Raw genomic sequence first — 26,234 nt, 5'->3', positions numbered from 1 at the left:
TCCCCAAGTATTTGTAATCCTCTACCATGTCTACGCTGACCCCCTGGAAGGAAACAGGAGTCACCGGTGCCTTAGTGCTCCTCAGGTCTACCACCAGCTCCTTAGTCTTTTTCACATTAAGCTACAGATAATTCTGCTCACACCATGTGACAAAGTTTTCTACCGTAGCCCTGTACTCAGCTTCATCTCCCTTGCTGATGCATCCAACTATGGCAGAGTCAACAGAAAACTTCTGAAGATGACAAGACTCTGTGCAGTAGTTGAAGTCCAAGGTGTAAATGGTGAAGACAAAGGTTTCACCAATGTGTTAGGTTTCACCAATATTTGGCTGAGCTCCACACACTAAGTCCTGTGTGTTGGGAGACTTGAGAGGCCAACTAGTTAAAGACAACATAGTTTGTGGAGACCCTGACAATGTTCCCAGAGAAGGCTTGTTCCGGTGAAAAGATCTAATGCTAGAAAAGGCTGTGAATATGTGTAGAGCAGCAGAAAGCACACGAGCACAAGCAAAAAAGCTGTACAGGACAAGAACAACAGTGCACGTTGTGAAAACAGAGCGGCAGAGCACAAGGGGGGGGGGGCTTCCAAAGCAAAGAGGTAGGATCAAACAGTAAATGCAGCAAATGTGCAGGTAGGATCAAACTGTAAACACAGCAAATGTGGAGGTAGGCGCATCCCAAAGAAGTATCCTGCTTATGGAAAGTCCTGCAATAATGGTGGGAAGAAAAATCATTTCGCAAAATGCTGCAAGAGAAAGGTGCTCATGGTTGCTGAGGAAATGGAGGAAGTTTTTGTAGATTCTCTATAGATTGCTGGTGCAGGTAAAACAGAATGGATTGTTTCAGCGACTGTGAATGAGACAGTAATTCCATTCAAGCTTAACACCGGAGCCCAGGTGAATCTGTTGTCTATGGATGATTACAAGACTCACAAAGTAAAGAGCAAGATTTACCCAGTGAAGTTAAAAGTGACAGGCTATATTAGAGAGAATGTTCCAGTAAATGGGGGCTGTATAGTGACTTCCAAGCACAAGGGAAAGCACCTAAAGACAAAATACTGATTGTAGAAAAGCGAGTACAGCTAATATTAGGTCTGAGTGCAGACAAAAGGTTCAACCTAGTGGAAGGAGTTTGTGTAGTGACTTCACAGACCAAAGGTGACCAGGCAACACTCAATAAAGAATATGCAGATGTCTTTGAGGTGCTCAGATGCTTACCTGACGTAACTCGTAGAACTTGTAACAGCATCCACGTGAGATCCAGAAAGGTTATGCAAGAGAAGCACAACAACTCCACCTTCCATTGACATCTGTACCAGCTACACCAGCATGAGAGTCAGGATGCTGGTCCTGAACAGAGGGATCATGAAGAAGAAGTCACCAGTTTTGTCTCCACATCATGCAGCTGAGGTCCAGAATCTGTCTCTCATCAACTTTCATTTAGAGATTGGAAATCAAAAAGATCTCCATGATCCTCTCTGAAGTTGAAGAGAAAAAATAAAAAGGAAGATGGAAAGGCATACAGACCCAAAGGTCAGAACAACAGTACGAGTTTAACACAACCAGCAGGAAGAGTTGTTATCTATGATACACAACCAACAGAAAGAACTCTGTGAATTGAGACAGACTCAGCTGTAACTTGTGCAAAGTCTCACTGATCACATGGATGTAGTTCAGGGCTCCATTATGAGGCATGTGGATTGAATTATGGCCTCACAGCAAGAACAAGAACAGAGATGAACAGATAGGATCTTGGCACAAGGATGTGAAAGAAATGAACATGTAGATCAGAGTACTCAAAAGGACACTCACTGGTATTAACGTAGAAAATGAAAGAAAGATATCTGTGGAAACAGCAATCCAAAAGGAATCATTAAGCTACCACAGAGATGGATTGAGAGTGACAGAGTGAATGGGGGATTGGATTTGCTCATTACTATTGAAGTTAATGTAAATTTCTGTGTAAGAAAGCATTATTGTATCTTGCAAGTTTATTTTTATGAGGGCATACTATTGTCTTTGTTTTCCTTAAAAGGGTAAGATGTGTTATTATATCTGTTCATAATAAAGGACATCAGTTCCTAGTGTGCAATGCAGATGGTTCATTCAGTACTGGAAGTGATGTTGGTGTCACAATGGTGGGGGCACTGGGAGCAAGGGTGGACCCAAATGCAAGACACATCTTGTGAGGTTACGGTATGGACTCTGAGCCAGAGACTGGGCAAGGACACAGTACCTGGGTCTTGCTTTGGGCTCGGACCCCAGAACCAGGCATGGACGTGACATGGGCTAGGGAGAGGAGGAACATGGAAAAACAGGGCCATGGTCTCGGGAGAGCAGGTACATGGAACCATGGACACATACACAGAACACAGAGTCGGGACCCCTCCTTGGAAACAGGACATAGGGCCGGGATTCACACACAGAACAGAGAGCTGGGACCCCTCCTTGGGAACAGGATATAGGGCAGGGACTCATGACCCCCCCCCCCCCGTGGGGCAACGGCAAGATGGCCTGACTTACCCCACGGAGGCGAGGACAAGACAAGACAAACACCAAAGAACAACACAGTTCCTATCTAGCTCCAGCAATAGAACTAGACTGAGGTGTAGGCGAGGGCTACAGACGAGGGCTAGAGGCGAGGGGGCAGAGAAGGGATTCAGACACGGGGGTAGGACAGGAATCACAGACCGCCAGGGCCAGGACGTGACTGGGTACTCGGATGCCGCCAGGGCCAGGACTTGGACGTGGTACTTGGATGCCACCGGAGTCAGGACTTGGACTTGGACATAGTACTTGGATGCCGCCGGAGCCAGGACTTGGACGTGGTACTTGGATCCTCCGGGTAGTGGCGAGCTCTAGACTCGGCCCAGGAACAGTAGACAGCGGCTCCTGATTCTCTCCCGCGGGTTAATCGATGGACCCACCTTGATGAGGAAACTTTGCAGGCTCGCTTTGGCGAGGTAACTGGACAGGATTGTTCCGGTGAGGAAGGGCGAATTACCAGCACTCGCTTCGGCAGAGACTAGGCTTGCTCCGGCCAGATGACATCGGCACACCATACCTTTGATGACTTTGCAGACGCTCCCACGCCGAATGGCTGGAAGCTGGAAAGTATAAACTACCTGTTCAGCTGAGCGTTAATTACCTCTAATCACCAAAGCCGAGGGACATGGGAAAACAGGGAATCAACGGTCCGGATTGTAACATAAACAAGGTAAATTTAAAGGGATCCCGATCCGGACCATGACAGTTGGTGAACTGGGCACACACATACTCTTGGAGGGCTGAAGGTCCCGAATAAAATGCGGTCTAGCTGAACCATTCTGTAAATAAAACTGTTCTAGCATTTTTACCCACACAAGTTTGTCTTTGTTAAAGAACAAATACAACTGTCATCAGAATTTTGCTAAACTGTATTGATTAAGGTTGTAAACACAAGAGATTCTGCAGATGCTGGAAATCCAAAGCAATACACACACAAAATTCTGGAGGGACTCAGCAACACAGGTAGCATCTATTGAAATGAATAAACAGTCAAAATTCAGGCTGAGACCCTTGTTCAGGACTAAACAAGGTTAAGGTTGTGTCGATCGGTTCAAGAACCAAATGGTTGAAGGGAAGTAGCTGTTCTTGAACCTGATGGTATGGGACTCCAGGTTTCTATACCTCTTGCCTGAGAATAGTTGTGAGAAGATGCTGAAAAGGTAGAGAAAATATTGATAAGGACGTTACTGAGACTAAAAAGTTTGAGTTATAAGAAGAGACTAGATAGACTAAGACTTTTCTCCCTGGAGCATAGAAGGCTGAGGAGTGAGGTATATAAAATCACAAGGGATGTAGTGAGATGAATAGTCTCAGTCATTAGTCCAGCATGAGCAAGTCTAAAACTAGTGGAATAGAATTAAGTGAGCTGGGAAAGATTTAAAGGGGACCCGAGGGGTATTTTTTCATACAGCGGATGGTAGATATGTGGAATGAGCTGCAAAAGTGTTAATGGCAGGTATAATCATGTTTAAAAGACATTTAGACAGGTATATAGATGAGAATGGTTTAGAGGGTCATTTCCAAAACTCCAGCACATGAGACTCACTCAGGTATGGAACCCAGTCAGCTTGGAAAAATTTCATTGAAGGGCCCATTTCTGATATCTAAATCTATGGCTTTGGAACTTTAATTGCAATTCTTTATTTTGGGGTCTTTTACCTCAGAGCAGATCACTGGTTAATGAAAAGAATGTTCAGAAGGCAATACAGAATTTATTTTACAGAAGATTAATACTATTGTATGACAAAAAAATAAATACAAATCTGGTAAGCATTGATTTATTTATTAAAGAAATTATTCGGAACTTTCCAGGAAAAATCAATTAACACTAATAAATTAGCATTATAATCTAAATCATTATTCCTTGATTGGTGGTTTCAATTCCACAATTCAATTAATCCTGATTTCAATTCCAAAACCAACTTTGCGTTAATAATTTTTAAAGAGGCACAATATTATACTATGCTTAACTACATTGCTATGAGATATTTAGAACATTTGTGAAGCTCTCAAGTATCTCTTACAGAACACAACATCTCTTACAGTGTGTATCATACAAAAATATGTCGAAGGATATCAGTTAAGAAGATACAGAAAATGGTAATAATTTTGCAAAATATCTGTTTTTGTGATCTGCTTAAATATTTCACTCAATTTAAATTATTTATATTTATAATTATTAGTCAGCAAAATAAGTGAAAGTTAGTGTGATAGGTTCAACATTATAATCAAAGAAACAGAAATGAACAGCTAAATGAAATAAAAATAATCACACAATGTACCTTGTAATGGTTTAGGTGTAAATTAATCGTAGGTTAAATTACAAAACTACAGAATAATTTGTTTATAAACTTATTCATTATTAAACATTATTTCCATTATACTTACATTTAATGATTTGGATGCTAAGATATATATCAGATTAAAATAAAACTTCAGTTTTCTCGCACAGTTTTATCATTGTCTTTTTTCCAGTAATTGGTCTCATGATAGCGTTACAAAAATGTGGGATCTGTATCAAATTATGTGAATTAATGACATTGGCAGAAAACAGCCGTTTCTATGGATCTTGGTGAGTTAAATGGCGACTGTAGTTTCCACAAGGGTGCTCAAGGCAGACACTATCAATATAATGGAATATTGCTGAAGAAAAATATATCACATTGAGAGGTGAGTGTAGATGTTAGTTATTTAATAGATTGCAAATGTCTCTGCTCTTCTACATAAAAATGTTTATTAATGAAATAACTTTCTAACAAACTAATAGTCTACTCATTTCAGCTTTTCTGTTGTCAGTGGACACGAGAAACCGTTAATGTAGTGAAAGCATATTCTAATAGTAATTAATAATTTCAATATAAGCTATGAGCATGTAGATTGTATCCCATTGTCATTGTCTATTATATGGTTGACCTCAATTCTATAGCTTTCTGCTTAGTAAAGCACAATTTTGTTTTATAATGTGGACACTTTCCTTTCAATAATTTTAACTCTGGAAAGTAAAAGTCTACTGAACTAGGTTTAGTAAGATAAAATCAATACTTTAGGAATAACAGTGATCTGTCATGTTATAACACGTGAATGACTAAATCAATACTTATGAGAACATATGGATATTAAGTCATATTTCCTGCAGGACCATGTAAATTCAACAAACTTATTAGACTGCGAGAGGAATGCCTCTGTTAGGTACGTAAGCAGTTAACCGGGGAATCATTTTAATGCAATCAATGATAGGACAGACACTGTAGCAAAGAGTGCAACCTGTGCAGTTTTCATTTACTCGAGGAAGGTGCGTCTTGGGATCGAAGGTTATGGCCTACAGAGAATTAAACGAAACATAGAGATCAGAATCAAAACCACAGCAAAATATATGACAATCAAATATAATATTTAAAAAGGTGCTTTAGAGCTGTATTCAGATAAAACAAAGACAACATCTATTAAATATATAAAGAAAATTATCTAGAACGTGAATTGCTGGTGTATTTTCAATTGTCATTGACGAACTGTGGATGGATTAAAATGGTATGCTTAAGAAACACTGCATACTGGCACACATCATTTGGATTCTTGATGTATGACCTTGCTCTCATCTTCAAAATTAGCATTCATTCATTCATTAGTTAGTTATCTGGCTGCCAGCTTCAATCTATGAAATTACTTTCAGCCAATTGGGCGCTGAACTATAAATAGAGACAAGCTTGTTTCAAACATCCAACAATGTCACTCACTGGCTAGTTTTAATCTTGCAGAAACCTATATTGGGTAACAATTGATGTTAGCTGTGATATTGCTCAGTCTGATTATATTTGAAGAAATTAAAATACTTCTCAGCAATAATAATGTACAAATTATTAAAGGGTCATTTGTTCTAATGTTTTAAAACTCTTTAGATATTCATGGAGAGGTAGAAACAAATTTTTATTTATTTTTGTTTTCTTATTTTGATCCTTCTGGCCCAGTGAGTCTGTGGCACCCAATTACATCCATATGTAATTAACCTACTAACCCTTACGTCTTGAAATGTGGGAGGGAACCAAGACACCCAAATGAAGCCCACAGTGTCACAAGGAGAACGTACAAACTCCTTACAGACAGTGGTGGGAAGTGAACTTGTGTTGTTGGCACTGTAATAGCATTACGCTAACCACCATTGTACTGTGCCTTCCCACTATCCAACATGTTTTAAAATGTTATAACAAGCTATATTATAGCACAATATAATGCTGCAGTTGAATCTGTAATAAATTAAGTCCGTAAATTGATTTCACAGAACATGGGAAATTTCAACTTTAGGCTGATTTGTGCAAATCTATCTTTGTGATAATTATTTTGGATTTACAAAGATTGCCCCATATATCAGGGTTACTTGGACTTGTTCCACTGCCTGATGGTGGAGTTCTTCAGTTCTGGGAAAGAGCATGCAAAACAGATTCCTTTTCATCTCTCCTCAAACTATTATTCTGCTGAATGTTAGACATCAAATCTTCATTATCCAAGAAGCTCGGAGACCTTGGCTTTCACCCTGCCTTGTGCAGCTGGATCCTGGACTTCCTGTCAGATCACCGTCAGGTGGTAAGCGTGGGCTCCCTCACCTCCACCGCTCTGACCCTCAACACAGATGCCCCTCAGGGCTTTGTCCTAAGTCCCCTCCTTTACTCTATGTATACCCATGACTGTGTCACCACCCACAGCTCCAATCTTCTAATAAAATTTGCTAGTGATGCTACACTGATTGGCCCAATCTCAAATAATAACGAGGTAACCTACAGCAAAGAAGTCATCACCCTGACACAGTGGTGTCAAGAAAACAACCTCTCCCTCAATGTCGCAAAAACAAAGGAGCTAGTTGTGGACTACAGGACGAATGGACCCCTATTGACATCAATGGGTCTGGGGTTGAGAGAGTGAACAGCTTTAAGTTCCTCGGCATACACATCACCAAGGATCTCATGTGGTCTGTACATACCAGCTGTGTGGTGAAAAAAGCACAACAGCGCCTCTTTCACCTCAGATAGTTGAAGAACTTTGGTATGGGTCCCCAAATCCTAAGGACTTTCTACAAGGGCATAATTGAGAACATCCTGACTGGCTGCATCTCTGTCTGTTATGGGAACTGTACCTCCCTCAATCGCAGGACTCTGCAAAGAGTGGTGCAGACAGCCCAGTGCATCTGGACTTCCAACTATTCAGGACATTTAACAAGACACGTGTGCAAAAAGGGCCCGAAGGATCACTGGGGACCCGAGTCACCCCAGCGACGAACTGTTCCAGCTGCTACCATCCAGGAAACGGTACTGCAGCATAAAAGCCAGGACCAACAGGCTCCGGGACAGCTTCTTCCACCAGGCCATTAGACTGATTAATTCACGCTGATACTATTGTATTTCTATGCTATATTGTTTGTCCTGTTGGACATACTATTTATTACAAATGACTGTAACTTGCACATTGCACATTTAGATGGAGATGCAACGTAAGATTTTTACTCCTCATGTATGTGAAGGATGTAAGTAACAAAGTCAATTCAATTCATTTCAAATTAAAATTCTTCTGCCTTTCTCACTTTTCTTGAACAGATCATTTTGAGAGTATGCATTTATAATAAAATTTTATTACTGATTATAAGAGTTAAATGTGATTCCTCCTTAGTATATGCTAAAATAAAATGGAAGTACGTGGAAATTTGTTGGATCTGTATTTCCCTCTGGCATTCACACAGACAGTGGTGGGTGCGTGGAATGCACTGTCAGTGACCGTGGTAGAGGTGGATACAACAGGGTCTTTTAAGAGACTGTTAGATAGGGACATGGAGCTTAGAAAAATAGACAGCTATATGCTAGGGAAATCCTAGGCTGTTTCTAGAGTAGGTTACATGGTCGGCACAACATTGTGGGCCGAAGAGTCTGTAACGTGCTGTAAATTTCTATGTTTCTATGATTACGTAAGGCAAAATGGTGTTAGCTTGGAGAGGGATTGTTTTGAGAAAGTCAAGAGTTCAAGTCTACAGCCTTGAGGGTAGATTATTATGAATACATGTTTGCCAAGGGAAGGTGAGGTCATGGTGGAGGTGCTGGTGCCAAATGGTGCCTTATACATGACTGAAGATTGTTTAATGTTATTTCCAGTACACAAGTGTAAAGGAGAATAAAGTAATTGTTACTCCGGGTCCATTGCAGCACCAAAAAGCCCATTAAGTTAAAGAACACAATAATAAAAAACACAATAAGTATAAATGCATAAGACAGTTAATATACATAGATTGACTGAATGTCCATAAAGAGACAATAGGCACAGGAGTGTCTGTACATAAGGAGACTCTAACTTTATTATTGAAAAGTACTGGGGAAAGAGTTATTTTTGAGTTTTGATAGGTACAAAAAGGGGTAATTACTTTGTGCAAAAGGGGAATCTTCTCATAGGCTTGATGCTAGCACTAAGGTTGGAAATAGAAGCAAGGACATTTAGAGAGAGTTTGCTGGATCTGTGATTCCCTCTGGCATTCTACAAATCAGCTCATTTAGTAGATGATAAATATCAGTTTGTTTCCCGTACTGCTACTTCATCAATCATTTGTTTTCCTTCCTGTATTGCACCAAACTCTAATAAAGTTAATTCTTGTGGTTTATCATGTATATAGTAATCCCTCTGTTTGCGAGTAGGTATGTGAATGCAGTTTCCTGAATCAGAAAAGAACACAGAACAAATTTTAAAATAGTTTCATACTCTGATGTCAATATTGTATTTGCTGTTGAATCCAACAAATTGAAATCAGCATTTTTCACAACATGCTGGAGGAACTCAGCAGGTCAGGCAGCACCCGTGGAATCGATGAGTTGACGTTTCGGGCCAGAACCCTTCGTCAGGACTGAAGAGGGAAGGGGCAGAGGCCCTTTAAAGAAGGTGGGGGGTAGGGTGGGAAGGAGAAGGCTGGTAGGTTCCAGGTGAAAAACCAGTAAGGGGAAAGATAAAGGGGTGGGGGAGGGGAGGCAGGGAGGTGATAGGCAGGAAAGGTGAAGAAGGAATAGGGGAAAACTCAATGGGTAGTAGAAGGAGGCAGAACCATGATGGAGGAGGTAGGCAGCTGGGGGAGGGGGCATAGTGAATTAGGGATAGGGGAAGGGAGAGGGAGGGAATTACCGGAAGTTGGAGAATTCTATGTTCATACCAAGGGGATGGAGACTACCCAGACGGTATATGAGGTGTTGCTCCTCCAACCTGAGTTTAGCCTCATCATGGCAGTAGAGGAGGCCATGTATGGACATATCTGAATGGGAATGAGAAGTAGAGTTGAAGTGGGATGGACATATCTGAATGGGGTATTCATATCAGGTTGGATGAGCAACACCTCATATACCGTCTAGGTAGCCTCCAGCCCCATGGTATGAACATAGAATTCTCCAACTTCCGGTAATTCCCTCCCCCTCCCTTCCTCTATCCCTATTTCACTCTGCCCCCTCCCCCAGCTGCCTATCACCTCCCTCATGGTTCCGCCTCCTTCTACTACCCGTTGTTTTCCTGCCTGTTACCTTCCTGCTTCCCCTCCCCCACCCCTTTGTCTTTCAAATTACTGTTTTTTCTACTGAATCTACCAGCCTTCTCCTTCCAACCCTCCCCCACCTTCTTTATTGGGCCTCTGCCCCTTCTCTCTTCAGTCCTGACAAAGGGTTCCAGCCCGAAACGTCGACTCATTGTTTCCACGGATGCTGCCCGACCTGCTGAGTTCCTCCAGCGTGTTGTGAGTGTTGCTTTGATCCCAGCGTCTGCAGATTATTTTGTGTTTGAAATCAGCATCTATATTAATCTCCCACCATTTTCAAACACACTTGCCATCTCTGGCGTGGTGGAGGTTGAGGGGAGATCTGTTAGAGGTTTATAAGGTTATGAGCGGTAAGGTATAGTGGACAGTGAGTGCCTGTTTCCCAGGGTTGAAATGTCTAATACCAGGGGGCTTGCATTGAAGCTGTGGAGGTGTAGGTTCAAAGAAGATGTGAAAGGTAATTTTTTCACTCAGAGACTGGTGGATGCTGGGAATGCACTGCCTGGTATGGTGGTAGAGGCAAATACATTAGAGGCTTTTAAGAGACATTTAGATTGGTACATGGATGTAATGGAAATGGAGGGTTATGGACATTGTGTAGAGAAGGGGGATTAGTGCTAGAGTGATTCTGATTTGTCTTTTAGCTAGTTCAGCACAATATTGTGGGCTGAATGGCCTGTTCCTGTGATGTATCTTTCTATGCTGTACTACTGAGCTACACTTCCAGTTGCAATCATTCCAACAAAAAGCTCAGCAGGAAACATGTTTAACAGCTGAGTAAGCAAAATATTGTCAGAAAAGCCCAGAAAACATGATTAAAATACTTGGCTGTCAGGCAAGTAGCCTTACTGGAAAACAGAATATTAAATTGCCGATATTACAAGGGGATGTTGAGGTGATCAATTTTTAGAGTATTTCAAATGAAAATCTATGTGGGTTTCACTTTTATCCAAAAGCCAGAAGTACAATCCAACGAAGTTGGAAATAGTCAGCAGGTGAGTAAGTATCTGTGGAGACAATACCAGGGTTAATGTCCAAAAATATTGACCTTCTTCGGATATGCAACTAAAATTCCGAAATATGATTTGCTGTGACTTTTCATAAGTCTAAACTAATATAAAGTCACCTCGCACAGCGGCACAGAACTGGCAATGGTGAATTGAGCTTTTCCTGCTCAGTTTTCTTTTCCATTAAAGTTAATGAAATAGAACATATGGGAGAATACAAAATGGGCTGCCAGTGCTATACTACGCGAGACGAGTTTCCATTCTGCTTCTTACATCTGAAAAGATATAACTGAAAATCACTTTATAACTGAAGATTAAAGCCAAATTTATTTAACCACTAAAAATCATGCAAATTTAGTACCCAGAGTGAATTATAACAAAGACTCTAACTATAACAAACCCCAAGCTGAAGTAAATGTAAAAGATCTACTGGAGTGACACAATAGATAGTGGCATGTCAAACTCCATGCCTGCTGCTCTACACTGCTTTGTAGCCCCTATGTTCCTTTGCATGCTTCAATTTTCTACTATTGTCAACTGGCAGGATATTGACAAATTACTTCATGTGAGCGACTGTCAGCCAACAATAGAGTGTGTGCTTTTGAACTCATGAGATGTCAGTTAGATGACAAAAGCTAGACAAATCCTGAAATATTTGAAATGTGTTGGGGGGGGGGGAGAAAAATCAAGATTAACTTTTAGGTGTGATTGATTTTAAAACTAATCTCTGAAACTAGTTCTTTTGAAATCCTAGCGTGCATGAAATCAGGTCCAGGGAATTTTTAGCTCTTGATCCCAGAAAAATTCTCTAATTTTTTTAAAATATTAATTACTTAAGAACTTTAATCTCATTAGACTCTGGCTCTCTACAATTTTCAGTAAAGTATTAGTGTTAGCTAGTGTGACAGATACATATACACACACTTAACTTTTAACATGTATATTATTTTCTTGTTTATTATTAAAAAGTTCCAATTTTAAAAGTACAAAGTACATTTATTATCAAGGTATGTAAATATTATACAACCTTGAGATTTGTCTCCTGACAGGCAGCCACGAAACAAAGAATCCCAAAAAACCATTAAAAAAGGAAGACTATCAAACACTCAATGTGCAGAGAGAAAAAAAAAATCAGAATCAGGTTTATTATCACCGGCATGTGACATGAAATTTTTTAACTTAGCAGCAGCAGTTCAATGCAATACATTATCTAGAAGAAAAAATCAAAATAATTTAATAATAATAAATAAACAACTAAATTAACTACAGTATACATATATTGAATAGATTAAAAATTGTGCGGAAAACAGAAATACTATATATTAAAAAAGTGAGGTAGTGTCTAAGGGTTCAATGTCCATTTAAAAATCAGATGGCCGATGGGAAGAAGATGTTCTTGAATTGCTGAGTGTGTGCCTTCAGGCTTCTGTACCTCCTACCTGATGGCAACAGCAAGAAAAGGGCACGCCCTGGGTGCTGGAAGTCCTTAATAATGACACTGCCTTTCTGAGACACCGGTCCTTGAAGATGTCCTGGGTACTTTGTAGGCTAGTACCCAAGATGGAGCCGACTAGATTTACAATCCTCTGCAGTTTCTTTCGGTCCTGTGCAGTAGCCCCTCCATACCAGACAGTGATGCAGCCTGTCAGAATGCTCTGCATGGTACATCTACAGAAGTTTTTGAGTGTATTTGTTGACATACCAAATCTCTTCAAACTCCTAATTAACTATAGCTGCTACCTTGCCTTCTTTATAACTGCATCTAACTAGGTTAGATCCTCAGAGATTTGACACCTAGGAATTTGAAACTGCTCACTCTCTCTACTTCTGATCTCTCTGTGAGGATTGGTATGTGATCCTTCGTCTTACCCTTCCTGAAGTCCACAATCAGTTCTTTCGTCTTACTGACATCGAGTGCCAGGTTGTTGCTGTGGCACCACTCCACTAGTTGGCATATCTCACTCCTGTACGCCCTCTCATCACCACCTGAGATTCTACCAACAGTAGTTGTATCGTCAGCAAATATAGAGAGTAGAGCAGTGGGCTAAGCACACACCCCTGAGGTGCACCAGTGTTGATCATCAGTGATGGAGAAATATTATCACCATTCCGCACAGATTGTGGTCTTCTGGTTAGGAAGTCGAGGATCCAATTGCAGAGGGAGGTACAGAGGCCCAGGTACGTCTCAATCAGGGTTGTGGGAATGATGGTATTAAATGCTGAGCTATAGTCGATGAACAGCATCCTGACATAGGTGTTTGTGCTGTCCAGGTGGTCTAAAGCCATGTGAAGAGCCATTGAGATTGTGTCTGCCGTTGACCTACTGTGGGAATAGGCAAGTTGCAGCGGGTACAGGTCCTTGCTGAGGCAGAAGTTCGGTCTAGTCATGACCATCCTCTCAAAGCATTTCATCACTGTAGATGTGAGCGCTACTGAGCGACAGTCATTAAGGCAGCTCACATTATTCTTCTTAGGCACTGGAATAATTGTTGCCTTTTTGAAGCAAGTGGGAACTTCTGCCCATAGCAGTGAGAGGTTGAAATTGTCCTTGAATGCTCCCACCACTTGGTTGGCATAAGTTTTCAAAGCCTTACCAGGTAATCCGTCAGGGCCTTCTGCCTTGTAAGGTTTCACTCTCTTTAAAAACAGCATAACATCGGCCTCTGAGACAGAGATCACAGGGTCGTCAGGTGCAGCAGAGATCTTCACAGCTGTAGTTGTATTGTCCTGACGAAGGGTTTCGGCCTGAAACGTCGACTATACCTCTTCCTAGAGATGCTGCCTGACCTGCTGCGTTCACCAGCAACTTTGATGTGTGTTGCTTGAATTTCCAGCATCTGCAGAATTCCTGTTGTTTGTAGTTGTATTCTCCTTTTCAAAGCGGGCATAGAAGACGTTGAGTTCATCTGGTAGTGAAGTATCACTGCTGTTCATGCTATTGGGTTTCGATTTGTAGGAAGTAATGTCTTGTAAACCCTGCCGGAGTTGTCGTGCATCCGATGTCACCTCCAACCTCGTTCGAAACTGTCTCTTCGCCCTTGAAATAGCCTTTCACAAATCATACCTGATTTTCTGGTACAGGCCTGGGTTGCCAGACTTGAATGCCACAGATCTAGTCTTCAGCAGATGATGTACCATCTGTTTTGGGAATGTACAGTAAGTCATCCATACAGGTTTTAATGAAGTCAGTAAGAACTGCAGCATACTCATCCAGGTTCGAAGATGAATCCATGAATACAGTCCAGTCCACCGATTCGAAGCAATCCTTTAGGAGCTCCTGTGCTTCCCTTGCCCATAACTTCTCGGTCCTCACTATTAGTGCTGCAGTCTTCAGTCTCTGCCTATACCCAGGGAGTAGAAGTACAGCCAGCTGATCAGACTTCCCAAAGTGAGGGCGTGGAATAGCACGATAGGAATTCTTGGTTATGGCGTAGCAATGGTCCAGTGTGTTGTTTCCTCCAGCACTGCAAGTGATCTGTTGACAGTAATTGCTTAGTGATGTTTTCAGACTGGTTTGATTAAAATCTCCCAAAACGATGATGAAGGCATTAGGATGCGCTGTTTCATGCATGTTGATCTCATTGCTCAGCTCATCAAAAGCCTGATTGATATTGGCCTGAGGTGGAATGTATACTGCTACCAAAATGACCCTGGAGAACTCTCATGGTAGGTAAAAATGATGACACCTAACTGCTAGATATTCCAGGTCTGGTGAGTAGATTTGGGACAGCACTGAAATATTTGTGCACCAGGAAGAGTTGTTAATGAGGCATACTCCTCCACCTCTGCTTTTGAGAGACTCATACAAACAATAAATGCAAGCAATAGTGTCCTGAACTGAAGTTCACAAAGAGAATCTGTCCCCAAACGTTTGGTTCAACGCAGAGCGGAGCAGCGAGCTGAGCAGGCCTGTCCCTTGCCTCCAGTTCCGACTCCCTGACTTTTCCTATCTGGTCCGGTGCCTACATTGTCATCTGAGAATCAGGTTCAGTTGCTCTGATACAATCTGGGGCTTGGACCCTGCCATCTCAATTAGGTTTGTCCTGGCACTTAAATCGTCATCCAAATTTCTGTCCAAAGAGACATGCACTTTTTTTCTAATTGTCAATTCAAATGCTCTTGCAATTATTTATTTTCCTTTGATGTTCCCCTAACCTTTGTATTTTTACTCTGCTAACATTTAGTTTCTTTTTGTAAACATATGGTATCCGTAGCAGTTAGGTTGAGTTGTTCTCTGATCTTGGCCAACTTACTTGCAAATGTTTTGTCAGTGTGCTGTTGATCACAATCACAATCAATGTCTCCTCGCATTGTGACAAAACATTTGCAAGTAAATTGCCAAGATTAGAGAACTAATCAAACCAAACATCAGTCGCCCAAGCTACACATGTTCCGAATTACTTCCAGCCACAAGCCCATAAAACATAGGAGCAGAATTAAGCCATTCAGCCCATCAAGTCTGCTTCGTCTTTCCATCATAACTGATCTCGGATCCCACTCAACCCCATATCTTGCCTTCTCACCATATCCTTTGATGCCCTGACCGATCAGGAAATGATCAACTTACACCTTAAATATACCCACCGACTTGGCCTCCACTGTAATCTGTGGCAGAGCATTCCACAGATTTACTACTCTCTGGCTAAAAAAATCTTCATTATCCCTGTTCTAAAGGGTCGCCCCTTAATTCTGTGTCCTCTAGTTCTGGATGCCCCCACCATTGGAAACATCCTCCCCACATCCACCCTATCTGGTCATTTCAATATTCAGTAGGTTTCAATGAGATTTGCCCTCCCCCGCATTCCTTTAAATTTCAATAGTACGGGCCCAAAGCTGCCAAACACTCCTTATATGCTAACCCATTCATTCCCAGAATCACCCTTGTGAACCTCTTCTGGACTCTATCCTTAACCTCTCTAGTTATTCCCTAAAAATAAAAGTATTCTTATATCTGTAGAAGCACTGGTCTAAGGCCAAGTATCCTGTAGCAAGTTATTCCCTTCCTGACACCCAAATAACATTCCACCATCTACAAGGCACACTCAAGAATGTGATACACTTGCTCCTTCAAACAGCTTCACCAGGTCAAAGTATCTACTCTGAATGGCTCTCCATGCTTGAAATATCCTTTTTCTCCAACACCAGCCCACAGTGGTTGCATGAGTAATTGCCACAAAGATCACTAAAGCTACTTGCTCCGACTACTGGAACAGCACCTCCTGAACCCATGATTTCCAATATCAAGAAGGACAACAGCTTCAGGTGCAGGGGAATACCACCACCTTCAAATTCCCCTCCAAGCTCCGCACTATCCTGACTTGTAACTGGGTCACCATGTCATCATGTAATTGATCGTTGCTGGATCAATGGTAGCGTAGTAGTGAGCACAACACTTTACAGTACAAATGACACAGGTTCAATTCCTGCTGTTGACCGTAAGGAGTTTGTACATTCTCCCCATGTCCTCATGGGGTTTCCTCCAGGTGCTCCAGTTTCCTCGTTCATTCCAAAGATGAACTGGTTGGCAGGTTATCTGGTTATTGTAAATTGTCCTTTGATTAAGCTAGGGTTAAATCAGGCGTTGCTGGGCGGTGAGGCCTGAAGAGCTGGAAGGGCCTACTCCAGGTTGCTCCTCAAAAAATAAGTAAATAAAAATCCTAAAACTCCCCCAAACAGCATTGAGGAGTATTTCCAGCTTTGTTGTATTTAATTACGTAGCTTTAGGATGAAAGCCAAACCCGCGTATGTTTTCATTCCAAATACCCTTTACGAGAAGGTGGCTTAGGTTTAAAAACGTGACTAACCGCCACCTTCTCAAGGATAGTTAGCAATGGGCAATAATTATGGCCTTGCCACTAATGGCCTGTAATTGAAAATGAATGGGAAAAGAGAAAATCAGAGAGTAATTACTACACAAGTGTCAAACACTGAGACGTTCTCCAAGCTGACAAGGGTACTGAGAATGATCTGCAGTATCTTTCATAATAATACTCCTTTTTCTGTCCATACTTAATATAATCATAGAATTATAATGCTTAATAGCAAGCCCTCTGGCCAATCAAATCCATGCCAACAATCAGTCACCAATCCTACCTAATTCTATATTTTTCTTCCCATATTCCCATCCTCCCCATTGATCCTACTTTTCATTCTAAACCAGGAGTAATTTACAGCAGGCAATTAAGTAACTGATATGTCTTTTGGATATGAGAGGATCCTGGAGCAGCTGGTGGAATCCGATGTGAATAGTGAGCCGAGGGAGGAACATAATGAGCCGGCAGCATCCGCGGAGGGAAATAGACTCTTGACATTTTGGTTCAAGACCCTTCAACTGGACTTAAAGAGTAGAGAGGAGATGACTAGTGTAAAGAGGTGAAGAAAAGGGGAGTGAAAAGAGCTGGGATCAATAGGTGGATCCAGGTGAGGAGTGGTTGATTGGCAGATAGAGTCAGGTGGAGAAGAATCAGGGAGTCTTGGTAATGTCGAGGTTAGTACAATGCTTAACAGTACCAGCCACCCAGGTTCGATTCCCAATGCCACCTGTAAGGAATTTGTATGTCCTCCTCGCATGGGTTTTCTGTGGGTGCTCCAGTTTCCTGCCACAATCCAAAGGCACAGTGTTTGGTAGGTTAATTGGCCTTTGTAAATTGTCCCGTGCTTAGGCTAGGATTAAATCAGGGGTTGCTGGGCAGCGCGGCTTGAAGGACTGGAGGAGCTTACTCTGCATCGTATCGCAATAAATAAATGAATACAATAACAACCAAGAGAAAATCTCCAGATGCTGGAAATCCGAGCAGCACACAGAAAATGCTGGAGGAACTCAGCAGGCCAGACAGCATCTATGGATAAAAACACAGTTGACATTTTGGGCCGAGACCCTTCGGCAGGACTGGAGAAAAAAAGGTAATGAGTAGATTTAAAAGGCGGAGGAGGGGAGAGAGAAACACAAGGTAGTACAAGAAACTGGGAGGGGAAGGGATGAAGTAAAGAGCTGAGAAGTTGATTGGTGAAAGTGATACAGGGCTGGAGATGGGCGAGTCAAATAGGAGAGGACAGAAGTCCATGGAAGAAAGAACGGGGGGGGGGGGAGAGGAGCACTAGAGGGAGGTGATGGGCAGGCAAGGAGATAAGGTGAGAGAGGGAAAGGGGGATAGGGAATGATGAAGTGGGGGGCATTACCAGAAGTTGAAGAGATTGATGTTCATGCCATTAGGTTGGAGGCTATGCAGATGGAATACAAGGTGTTGTTCCTCTAACCTGAGTGTGACCTCATCGCCGCAGTGGATTGACATATTGGAATGGGAATGGAAAGTGGAACTAAAATGGGTGACCTCTGGGATTTTCTACTTCTTCCGGCAGATGAAGCGTAGGTGCTCAGCGAAGCGGTCTCCCAATCTATGTCGGTCTCACCGAGAATAAATACAATGGGGGGGGAGGTGATGGTGCAGAGGCTGGGATCACAGAGAGAATGTGCAAATTCCACATAGGAGGCATCAGAGGTCAGTATTAATCTTGGGTCACTGGAACTATGAGGCAGCAGCCCTATTAGCTGTACCACTATTTTCTAAGTTCTCTTGATATCAACTGGAGAGGCATGAATCTCAGGGTTGTATATGGTGACATATATTTAGATATTTAGATTTAGATTATGAGAACACTCAGTCCTCTTTTATTGTCATTTAGAAATGCATACATGCATTAAGAAATGATAAAATATTTCTCTGGAGTAATATCACAGAAAACAGGACAAACCCAAAGACTAATACTGACAGAACCACATAATTATAACATATAGTTACAGCAGTGCAAAGCAATACCGTAATTTGATGAAGAACAAATCATGGGCACGGTAAAAAAAGTGTCAAAGTCCCCAAGTCAATTGACTCCCAAGTCCCCGATAGTAGGTGGCAAAAGAGAGAAACTCCCTGCCATAAACCTCCAGGACCTGACAACTGCCAATGCCTTGGAAGCAGCCGACCACAGCCGACACTGAGTCCGTCCATCCGAAAACGTCAAGCCTCCGACCAGCCCCTCGGATACAGCCTCCCAAGCGCCATCCTCTGCCAAGCGCCTTTGACCTAGCCCCGGCCGCTGAAACAAGCAAAGCCGAGGATTTGGGGCCTTCTGCTCCAGAGATTCCGGTTACCACACAGTAGCAGCGGCAGCGAAGCGGCAATTCAGAAGTTTTCCAGATGTTCCTCCGTACTCTTACGTCTGTCTCCATCAACTCAGAATTGTGCACAGTCGCCTACTTGACAGATTACAGATATCATTCACCGGAGAGGCCGCGTACGCTGCCGTCGCGCCACCATCTTCTCCTCCTCCTCCAAAGTACATATATGTACTTTGATAATAAATTTACTTTGAACTTTGAATCTGGCATTGCTCAGTTTCTGTTACCCTTCAGTGTAACAATGGTAAATTTTGATGGAGGGAAGCTGGTGTTTTAGTCTCTCTCCTCAATCCAAGAAGAGCAAGCATTGTACTCCTTCTGCCCAAGAGAAGTCTTTATGACTAGGCCTCCTAGCAATGGAGCAAATCCAAAAACCTGTGAGAATGAATCTTTTAATCAGTAAACTCGCCCTTGATTCAAAGTTCCTGTATTACTGTCTCCGATTTCACGTGCCCCATTTGCGTGAAATCGGAGACAGTAATACAGGAACTTTGAATCAAGGGCGAGTTTACTGATTAAAAGATTCATCCCCTGAACACTGTCCTGATACAGTAATGATTCCAGCACCAGCATTTGCAACAGAGTTACAGTGATGGCTAACAATGATTTTGGAAAATTGGGGCAGTAGAGTTGTGCAGTTGGTGGAGCTGCTATCTCACAGTTCCAGAGACCCAGCCTCGCCAGTTTTACTCCCTCAATATTCCAGTTCCCTTCTGCATCCCAAAGATATGCAGATTGATTGGCCATTGTAAATTATCCCTGGTGGAAGAATCTGAAATAGCAGGAGAGTAAAATGCGATTGATGTAATTAGTGTAAATGGGTGCTCGATGGTCCAGATAGACTTGAGAGCAGAGGGTCTGTTTCCAGCCAGGATAATCCAGCTACACCTTTCCTTAATGTTGTGTTGAACATGAATTCCTCAGTCTTTTACAGATAATAGAGGATTTCCAGAATTGTTTTCGAGTGTCAGTTCTTCCTTTATAACTTCTTTATTTTCAGGGAAGTGGTCATTAAGGAGTTAAAAAGAAATAGAAGCAGAGAAATAAAAAAAATAAGGCAAGACAAGAAGTAGGATTCACAAAAGAATAGTTGTTAATGACACATAGTCATCTTCTACTGATATGCTGAGCACTTTGAATCTTATTTTTTGCACTTTTGGACACTTCAGGTATGTTGTTCTGGTCTGAAAACAATCTTATTTACTCAGTTAATGCTCTTGGTTTTCCTTTCTCATTCCTTTCTTAAGCCCTCCAAATCCATTCTGCTGCTGTTCAGCTAACTCTGTGATTTACGCTCCTTCACAATTCCGCCTGTGTCGGCCTGACTGGGTAAAGGTGTCAGCCTTCTCCATTGTACTGTTTCACTTGAACCAAAGTGGTAATGGAAAAATCCTGCTTTAATTGTCAATAAATAATCTCAAAGGAAATGAAACACTTCATGGAAATGAAACATGCAATGCTCAATTGACAAAATTAATTCATTCAAATAGCAAACCCTGATTTATTCTGCTCTTATATCTTATGGTCTTATTTTACACTGGATTGTACACAATATCTTAATATTTGAAAGATGATACTTGGAAGCAAAATGCCTTACAAAACCAGTGACCCAGGTTCAATTCCCACTGCTGCCCGTAAGGAGTTTGTACGTTCTCCTCATGACGGTGTGGGTTTTCTCTCATAGTGCAAAGACGTACCGGTTGGTAGGTTAATTGGTCATTATAAACTGTCCCGTGATTAGTCAGGAGTTGCTGGGCGACGCGGCTGCAATGGGCGGGAGGGCCTATTCCACGTGGTATTTCAATAAAAAATAAAAAAAATCCAGGGAGTGTTCAAGAGCAGAATAATATCACTGAGATATATCAGCTAGTTGAGTGTTGTCACAGTAACAACCTTGCACTCAACGTCAGTAAGACCAAAGAACTGATTGTGGACTTCAGAAAGGGTAAGGTGAGGGAACACAAAACATTTCTCATAGAGGGACCAGAAGTGGAGAGAGTGAGCAATTTCAAGTTCCTGAACGTCAAGATCCCTGAGGACCTAACCTGGTCCCAACGTATCGATGCAGCTATAATGAAGGCATGAAAGTGGCTATATTTCATTAGAAGTTTGAGGAGAATTGGTTTGTCACCTAAAACACTTGAAAGTTTCTACAGATTTACCATGGAGCGCATTCTAACTAGCTGCATCACTATCTGGTATGGGATGGGGGCAACTGCATAGAATTGTACTAAGCTGCAGAGAGTTGTAAAATTAGTCAGCTCCATCATGGGTACTAGCCTCTGTAATATCCAGGATATCTTAAAGGAACGGTGCCTCAGAAAGGCGACGTCCATCATTAAGGACCCCCACCACCCAGCACATGCCCTCTTCTTACTGTTACCATTAGGAAGGAGGTACAGAAGCCTGAAGGCACACACTCAGTGATTCAGGAACAGCTTCTTCCCCTCTGCCATCCGATTTCTAAATGGACACTGAACTCACGAACACTACCTCCACTATTTTTTTATTATTTCTGTTTTTGCACTACTTACTTAATTCACACACTGCAATTCAGTTTTTTAAAATTTATCATGTATTGCACTGTACTGCTGCTGCAAAGTTACCAAACTTTACGACATATGCCGGAGATATTAAACCTGATTCTGATTCCAATTCTGACATACTGTGTACTGACGAGAAAAAAAATTGCAAGGTTCCAGGAAGGTACGATGCATTAATAGGATTGGTCTTGTAGAGTCTAGATTGGTCTTGAACGTAATGAGTTGAATAACTCACTCCCGTGCTGTATAGTTCAGAGTATTGACCTCATAAAGTATCTTGTTATAACCTTACACCTTATTGTCCACCTGAACTGCACTTTCTCTGGATTGTTACACCCTGGCCATTATCAATACTCTTCAGAGAATGTCTGCTTGGCATCAGTGGTCACATATCCAGGAATTGTGATAAGCACCACCTGCTCACATGGCTTTTTTGGGGGAGGGGTAAGCAGGTGTTACACCTTTCCCAAGAGTGACCTGCGGGCTAGCGGAGGGAAGAAGCACCTTGCACCTCCACCACCATCCAACTGCTAGTCATCATCATCATCATCATCAGGTGCCGTGCCCAGATTGAGCTTTGACTGCCATGGCCCACACACTCCTGTTTCGGGTCAAGTGGATCAATTCATTGTATTCATTTCCAGTTCTCTGGCTGCTGTCTCCATCATCATTCGTCTTTGTCTTCCTCTTGCTTTCTTCCCTTCAATCTTTCCCAATTCTAACTCCTCTTTCCTAATCACATGTCCAATTAAGTTACATTGCCTTTTCATGACCCCATACATTATTTCTCTTTTTGTGTTTGCTCTGTTCATGACATCCTCATTAGATATTTGTTTCGTCCATGATATTCTTTGCATCCTCCTCAAAACCACAACTGCTAGTAGCGCAGTTAAGACAGACGACCAGAGGTTACAGATAATTTGAATGGCTCACCAGCTGAAGGAAGTACCAGAGGTATGGAATCTCACAGCATTAGAGAAATTTGAACAGAAGAATGGAGCTCTCATCAGCCAGTGTAGATGAGGAAACACTGGGATGAACTATAAAGGAAGGTTGGTGCACGTCAAGTTCTAATCACAAATTTTCCAATGTCTTGAAGCTTATGAAGTTTAGGAATGTGGAATGGAGATCGCGAATACATCCAGAGGTACAATGTCACTGCAGATTGGGTAGCTATCTCACAGCTCCAATAGGTGGGTTCGATCCTGACTTCTGGTGCTGTTTGGGCGGAGTTCGTACATTCTCTCTGCCAGTGTGTGCATTTTCTCCAGATGTTCTGTTTCTTTACCTCCCCCCTCCCCATCCTAAAGACAAGCTATGGTAAATTAGCCTGTTGTATCTGATTGATATGGTTTGTTCATAAGTATATGAGTGCTTGGGTAATGGGGTGGCAGAGTGAAGATACACCTCTACCAAAGGAGGTGTAAGGCACTCCTTCACTCCGCTAGCCTGCAGGTCACCCTTGGGCAAGGTGTAAGCATCTGCTTAGCCCCCCAGTCAGCATCATGTCGAGCCATGTGTGGATGGTTGGATGGTTGTATGAGCAGATGGTGCATATCACAGTTTTTGGCTATGCAACCACTGACACCAGGCAGATAATCTTTGAAGGGTACAGACAACGGCTGGGAAAGACACTGCTCAGAAGAAGGCAATGGCAAACCACTTCTGTGGAAGAAACTGCCAAGAAAAATACCGATCATGGAAAGGCCATGATAGCCCATGTTATACAACATGGCACCCAATGAACAAATGAGCTTGGGGAATAAGCGAGATTGTTTGGAGAACCAGCACTGACTCATTTAGCTGAATGATCTCTTGTTTTAAATACGAAACACAAGTGCATTCAGGTAGCCAGTGAGTATGTGGGTGTGTGGGAGTGAGGAACAGGGGTTGTTTTGCTGTTTTTGTTTTGATGTTATTGCTCTGTTGTCATCGTTGCTTCTTGTTGGTGCCAGGATGTATGGTGACAATTGTAGGCTTCCCCATCACATCTTTAGGTTGTGTTGGTTGTTCATGCAAACGACACTTTTCACTATATATCTTGGTGTACACCTTATAAATAAACAAATCTGAAGCTGTGAGGCATCAAAGGCCTCAACAAGACGTTCGGCAGCAGAGGAACCGCAGGCAGAGGTGAACTGGCTGGAGTTCGGCAACAATGAAGGGCTAGAATAAAGATTTCAGTAGCCAGAGCACTGGACAGGAAAGAATAAAGGACGCCACTGAGCATGGTGTCCTGGAGTGGTAGAAACAAGAAGCAAACAAAATTTGTGCTGTCTTGCAATTGAATTGAATCACGTGTACTGAGGTACACTGAAAAGCTTATATTGCACACAGTTCATACAAATCAACTCATTACACAGCGCATTGAGGTAGCACAAGGTAATACAATAACAGTGCAACAGTGACAGAGGAAGTGCAGTGCAGGTAAACAAGAAGATGCATGTTCATAATGAGGTAGACTGTGGTGTCAAGTCCATGTTATTGTATTAGGGAACCAATTAATAATCTTATAACAGTGGATAGAAGCTGTCCTTAAGCCAGCAATAACATAATCAATATGTTAGTTGCTAACGTAGTCAATCAGTCATTCTTTATTCCCCCTCTCCTGGAGCTGAAGATACAAAAGCACAAACCACCAGAAAGGACAATGTCTATTCCCAGTGTTATCAGACTCTTGAATGGATATCTCATACACTATAACAGGGTTTCACAGCCAGATTCCATGGATCCCTAGGGTTCCGCGAGAGGTCATGATTAAAATAATTTGAACGTCGCGTGAAGTGTCATGCTAGCACTCGCAGTGGTGGCCGTGACCGAGCAGCCCCATTAACAATCTCGTTAAGAGTTCTCTCAGCCCAGTATGGCTGTGTGCAGTCAGACCATGCTTATTTGGTCGAGTCCATTCTCAGTTTTTGTTGTGAGATAGGGGAGGCTGTTGATGATTGGTGAGCACTGTGTTGCACGGAGGGAAGGACAGTAGGCCAATGAGGAGCATATAAAATAGTGCCTTAGGCTATATTTTCATTCATACTGCTTTAGCTTATGGCTTTTAGTGACTTTACTATTCAACATTGTCAATAAATTTTCATGTTGTAAATAGCATTAATTAAAATCAATTTACAACCTTCATTTAAATTAAATCTACTCAGCTTACCTTTAAAGAGGTTAAATCCCATTTTGGCTTAAGCCAGTTATTTAAAAGCAATTTATTATGTTAGCCTTATGAGTTTTTAAATTTATGGAAGGGAAAGAAAGAGATTAATTTCAAGAAAGGAGAGCTAAGCTTAACTACCTATCTTTTTCAAGAAAGACTAGCTAAAAATTCATTATCTACTCAAAAGAGCATTGACAATTATTTTTAGATTATTCAATCTACAACTTACTGATCACACTAACGTACCATGAGCTGTAGATATAATAAATTTTACATAGGGATTCCCCAAGACCTGAACATTATTTCAAGGGTTCCTCCAGGGCAAAAAGGTTGAGAAAGGCTGTACTCTGATATGAACTTTTGACCTCCCAATCTAGCTCATTGGGGTCTCTGAACTTTATTGCCGTTCAGCTACAGTGGCTGCTGCTGCACTTGCTTTGCAAATGCAACATTACATTCCGCATTTTCTTTTTACTACCTCAATGAAATTTCACACGGTGTGATCTGTCTGGATGGGCCATAAAACAAAACCGTTTGCGTCTTGGCAGCTGTGACAATAATAAGCAAACTCCAATAACAAGTCGGCGACAGCAGCCCAGCTGGACGTAAGCTCCCAAAAGGAAGCAGATGGACAATTTCACAACAAAATGCTAGAGGAACTCAGAAGGTCTGATCTGATGAAAGGTCTCAGCCTGAGACATCGACTGTATAATCCTCTCGATTGATACGGCCTGACCTACTGAGTACTTCCAGCATTTTATATATGTTATTCTGGATTTCCAGCATCTTCAGAATCACTTGTGTTTATAATCTGCATAGTATTTTCCATTTAACTCAGATGCCATCTCAAGGAAGAAAGAAAATGAATGCCAACCAAATGAAGAAAGAAGTAGGTTAAATGTCAAAAACTTAGTCAGAGATATTATTCTTATAAATCTGAGAAAGATCTTACGTGGGTACTTCTTGGTATAGCAACCTGATTGTTAAATTGATAATAAATAATTAATGATGCACAACTTCTGTCGCTCCTGCCCAGCACATCTGGCAGTAGACCACAGCCTTTCCGGCTATCATCATTTCATTTAATTGTTGCACAAAGTTTAAAAAAAAACTCATTAAATACACCACGAGCAACAAAGCCCAGACTCTCAGGCGAAAATGACTCTGCAAAGTCTTGTGAAAGGTTAAGGATAAAAGTCATTAACACTTTAATGACTAGGGAAAAATATCATTTCTTTTTCAATCCATTAAAGTCACATTGGCAGA

The 26,234-nt window shown here is 41.8% G+C and overlaps 1 protein-coding gene across 1 annotated transcript in view; it reads right to left on the bottom strand.

Annotated features, from left to right (window-relative positions):
• Positions 1-4,299: 4,299 nt before the first annotated feature.
• Positions 4,300-26,234, bottom strand: part of LOC134354991 (dihydropyrimidine dehydrogenase [NADP(+)]-like) — a 921,558-nt gene continuing 899,623 nt past the window's right edge. The window contains exon 23 of the mRNA XM_063064591.1: positions 4,300-5,864. Coding sequence (XP_062920661.1) covers positions 5,706-5,864 — 159 coding nt within the window. The 3' untranslated portion in view covers positions 4,300-5,705. The remainder of the gene's footprint in view (positions 5,865-26,234) is intronic.

Source organism: Mobula hypostoma, chromosome 12, assembly GCF_963921235.1.
Source record: "Mobula hypostoma chromosome 12, sMobHyp1.1, whole genome shotgun sequence".
NCBI classification, from domain to species: Eukaryota; Metazoa; Chordata; class Chondrichthyes; order Myliobatiformes; family Myliobatidae; genus Mobula; species Mobula hypostoma.
The sequence above is the reverse complement of the archived record's forward strand: the minus strand, read 5'-3'. Positions and strand labels throughout refer to the sequence as shown.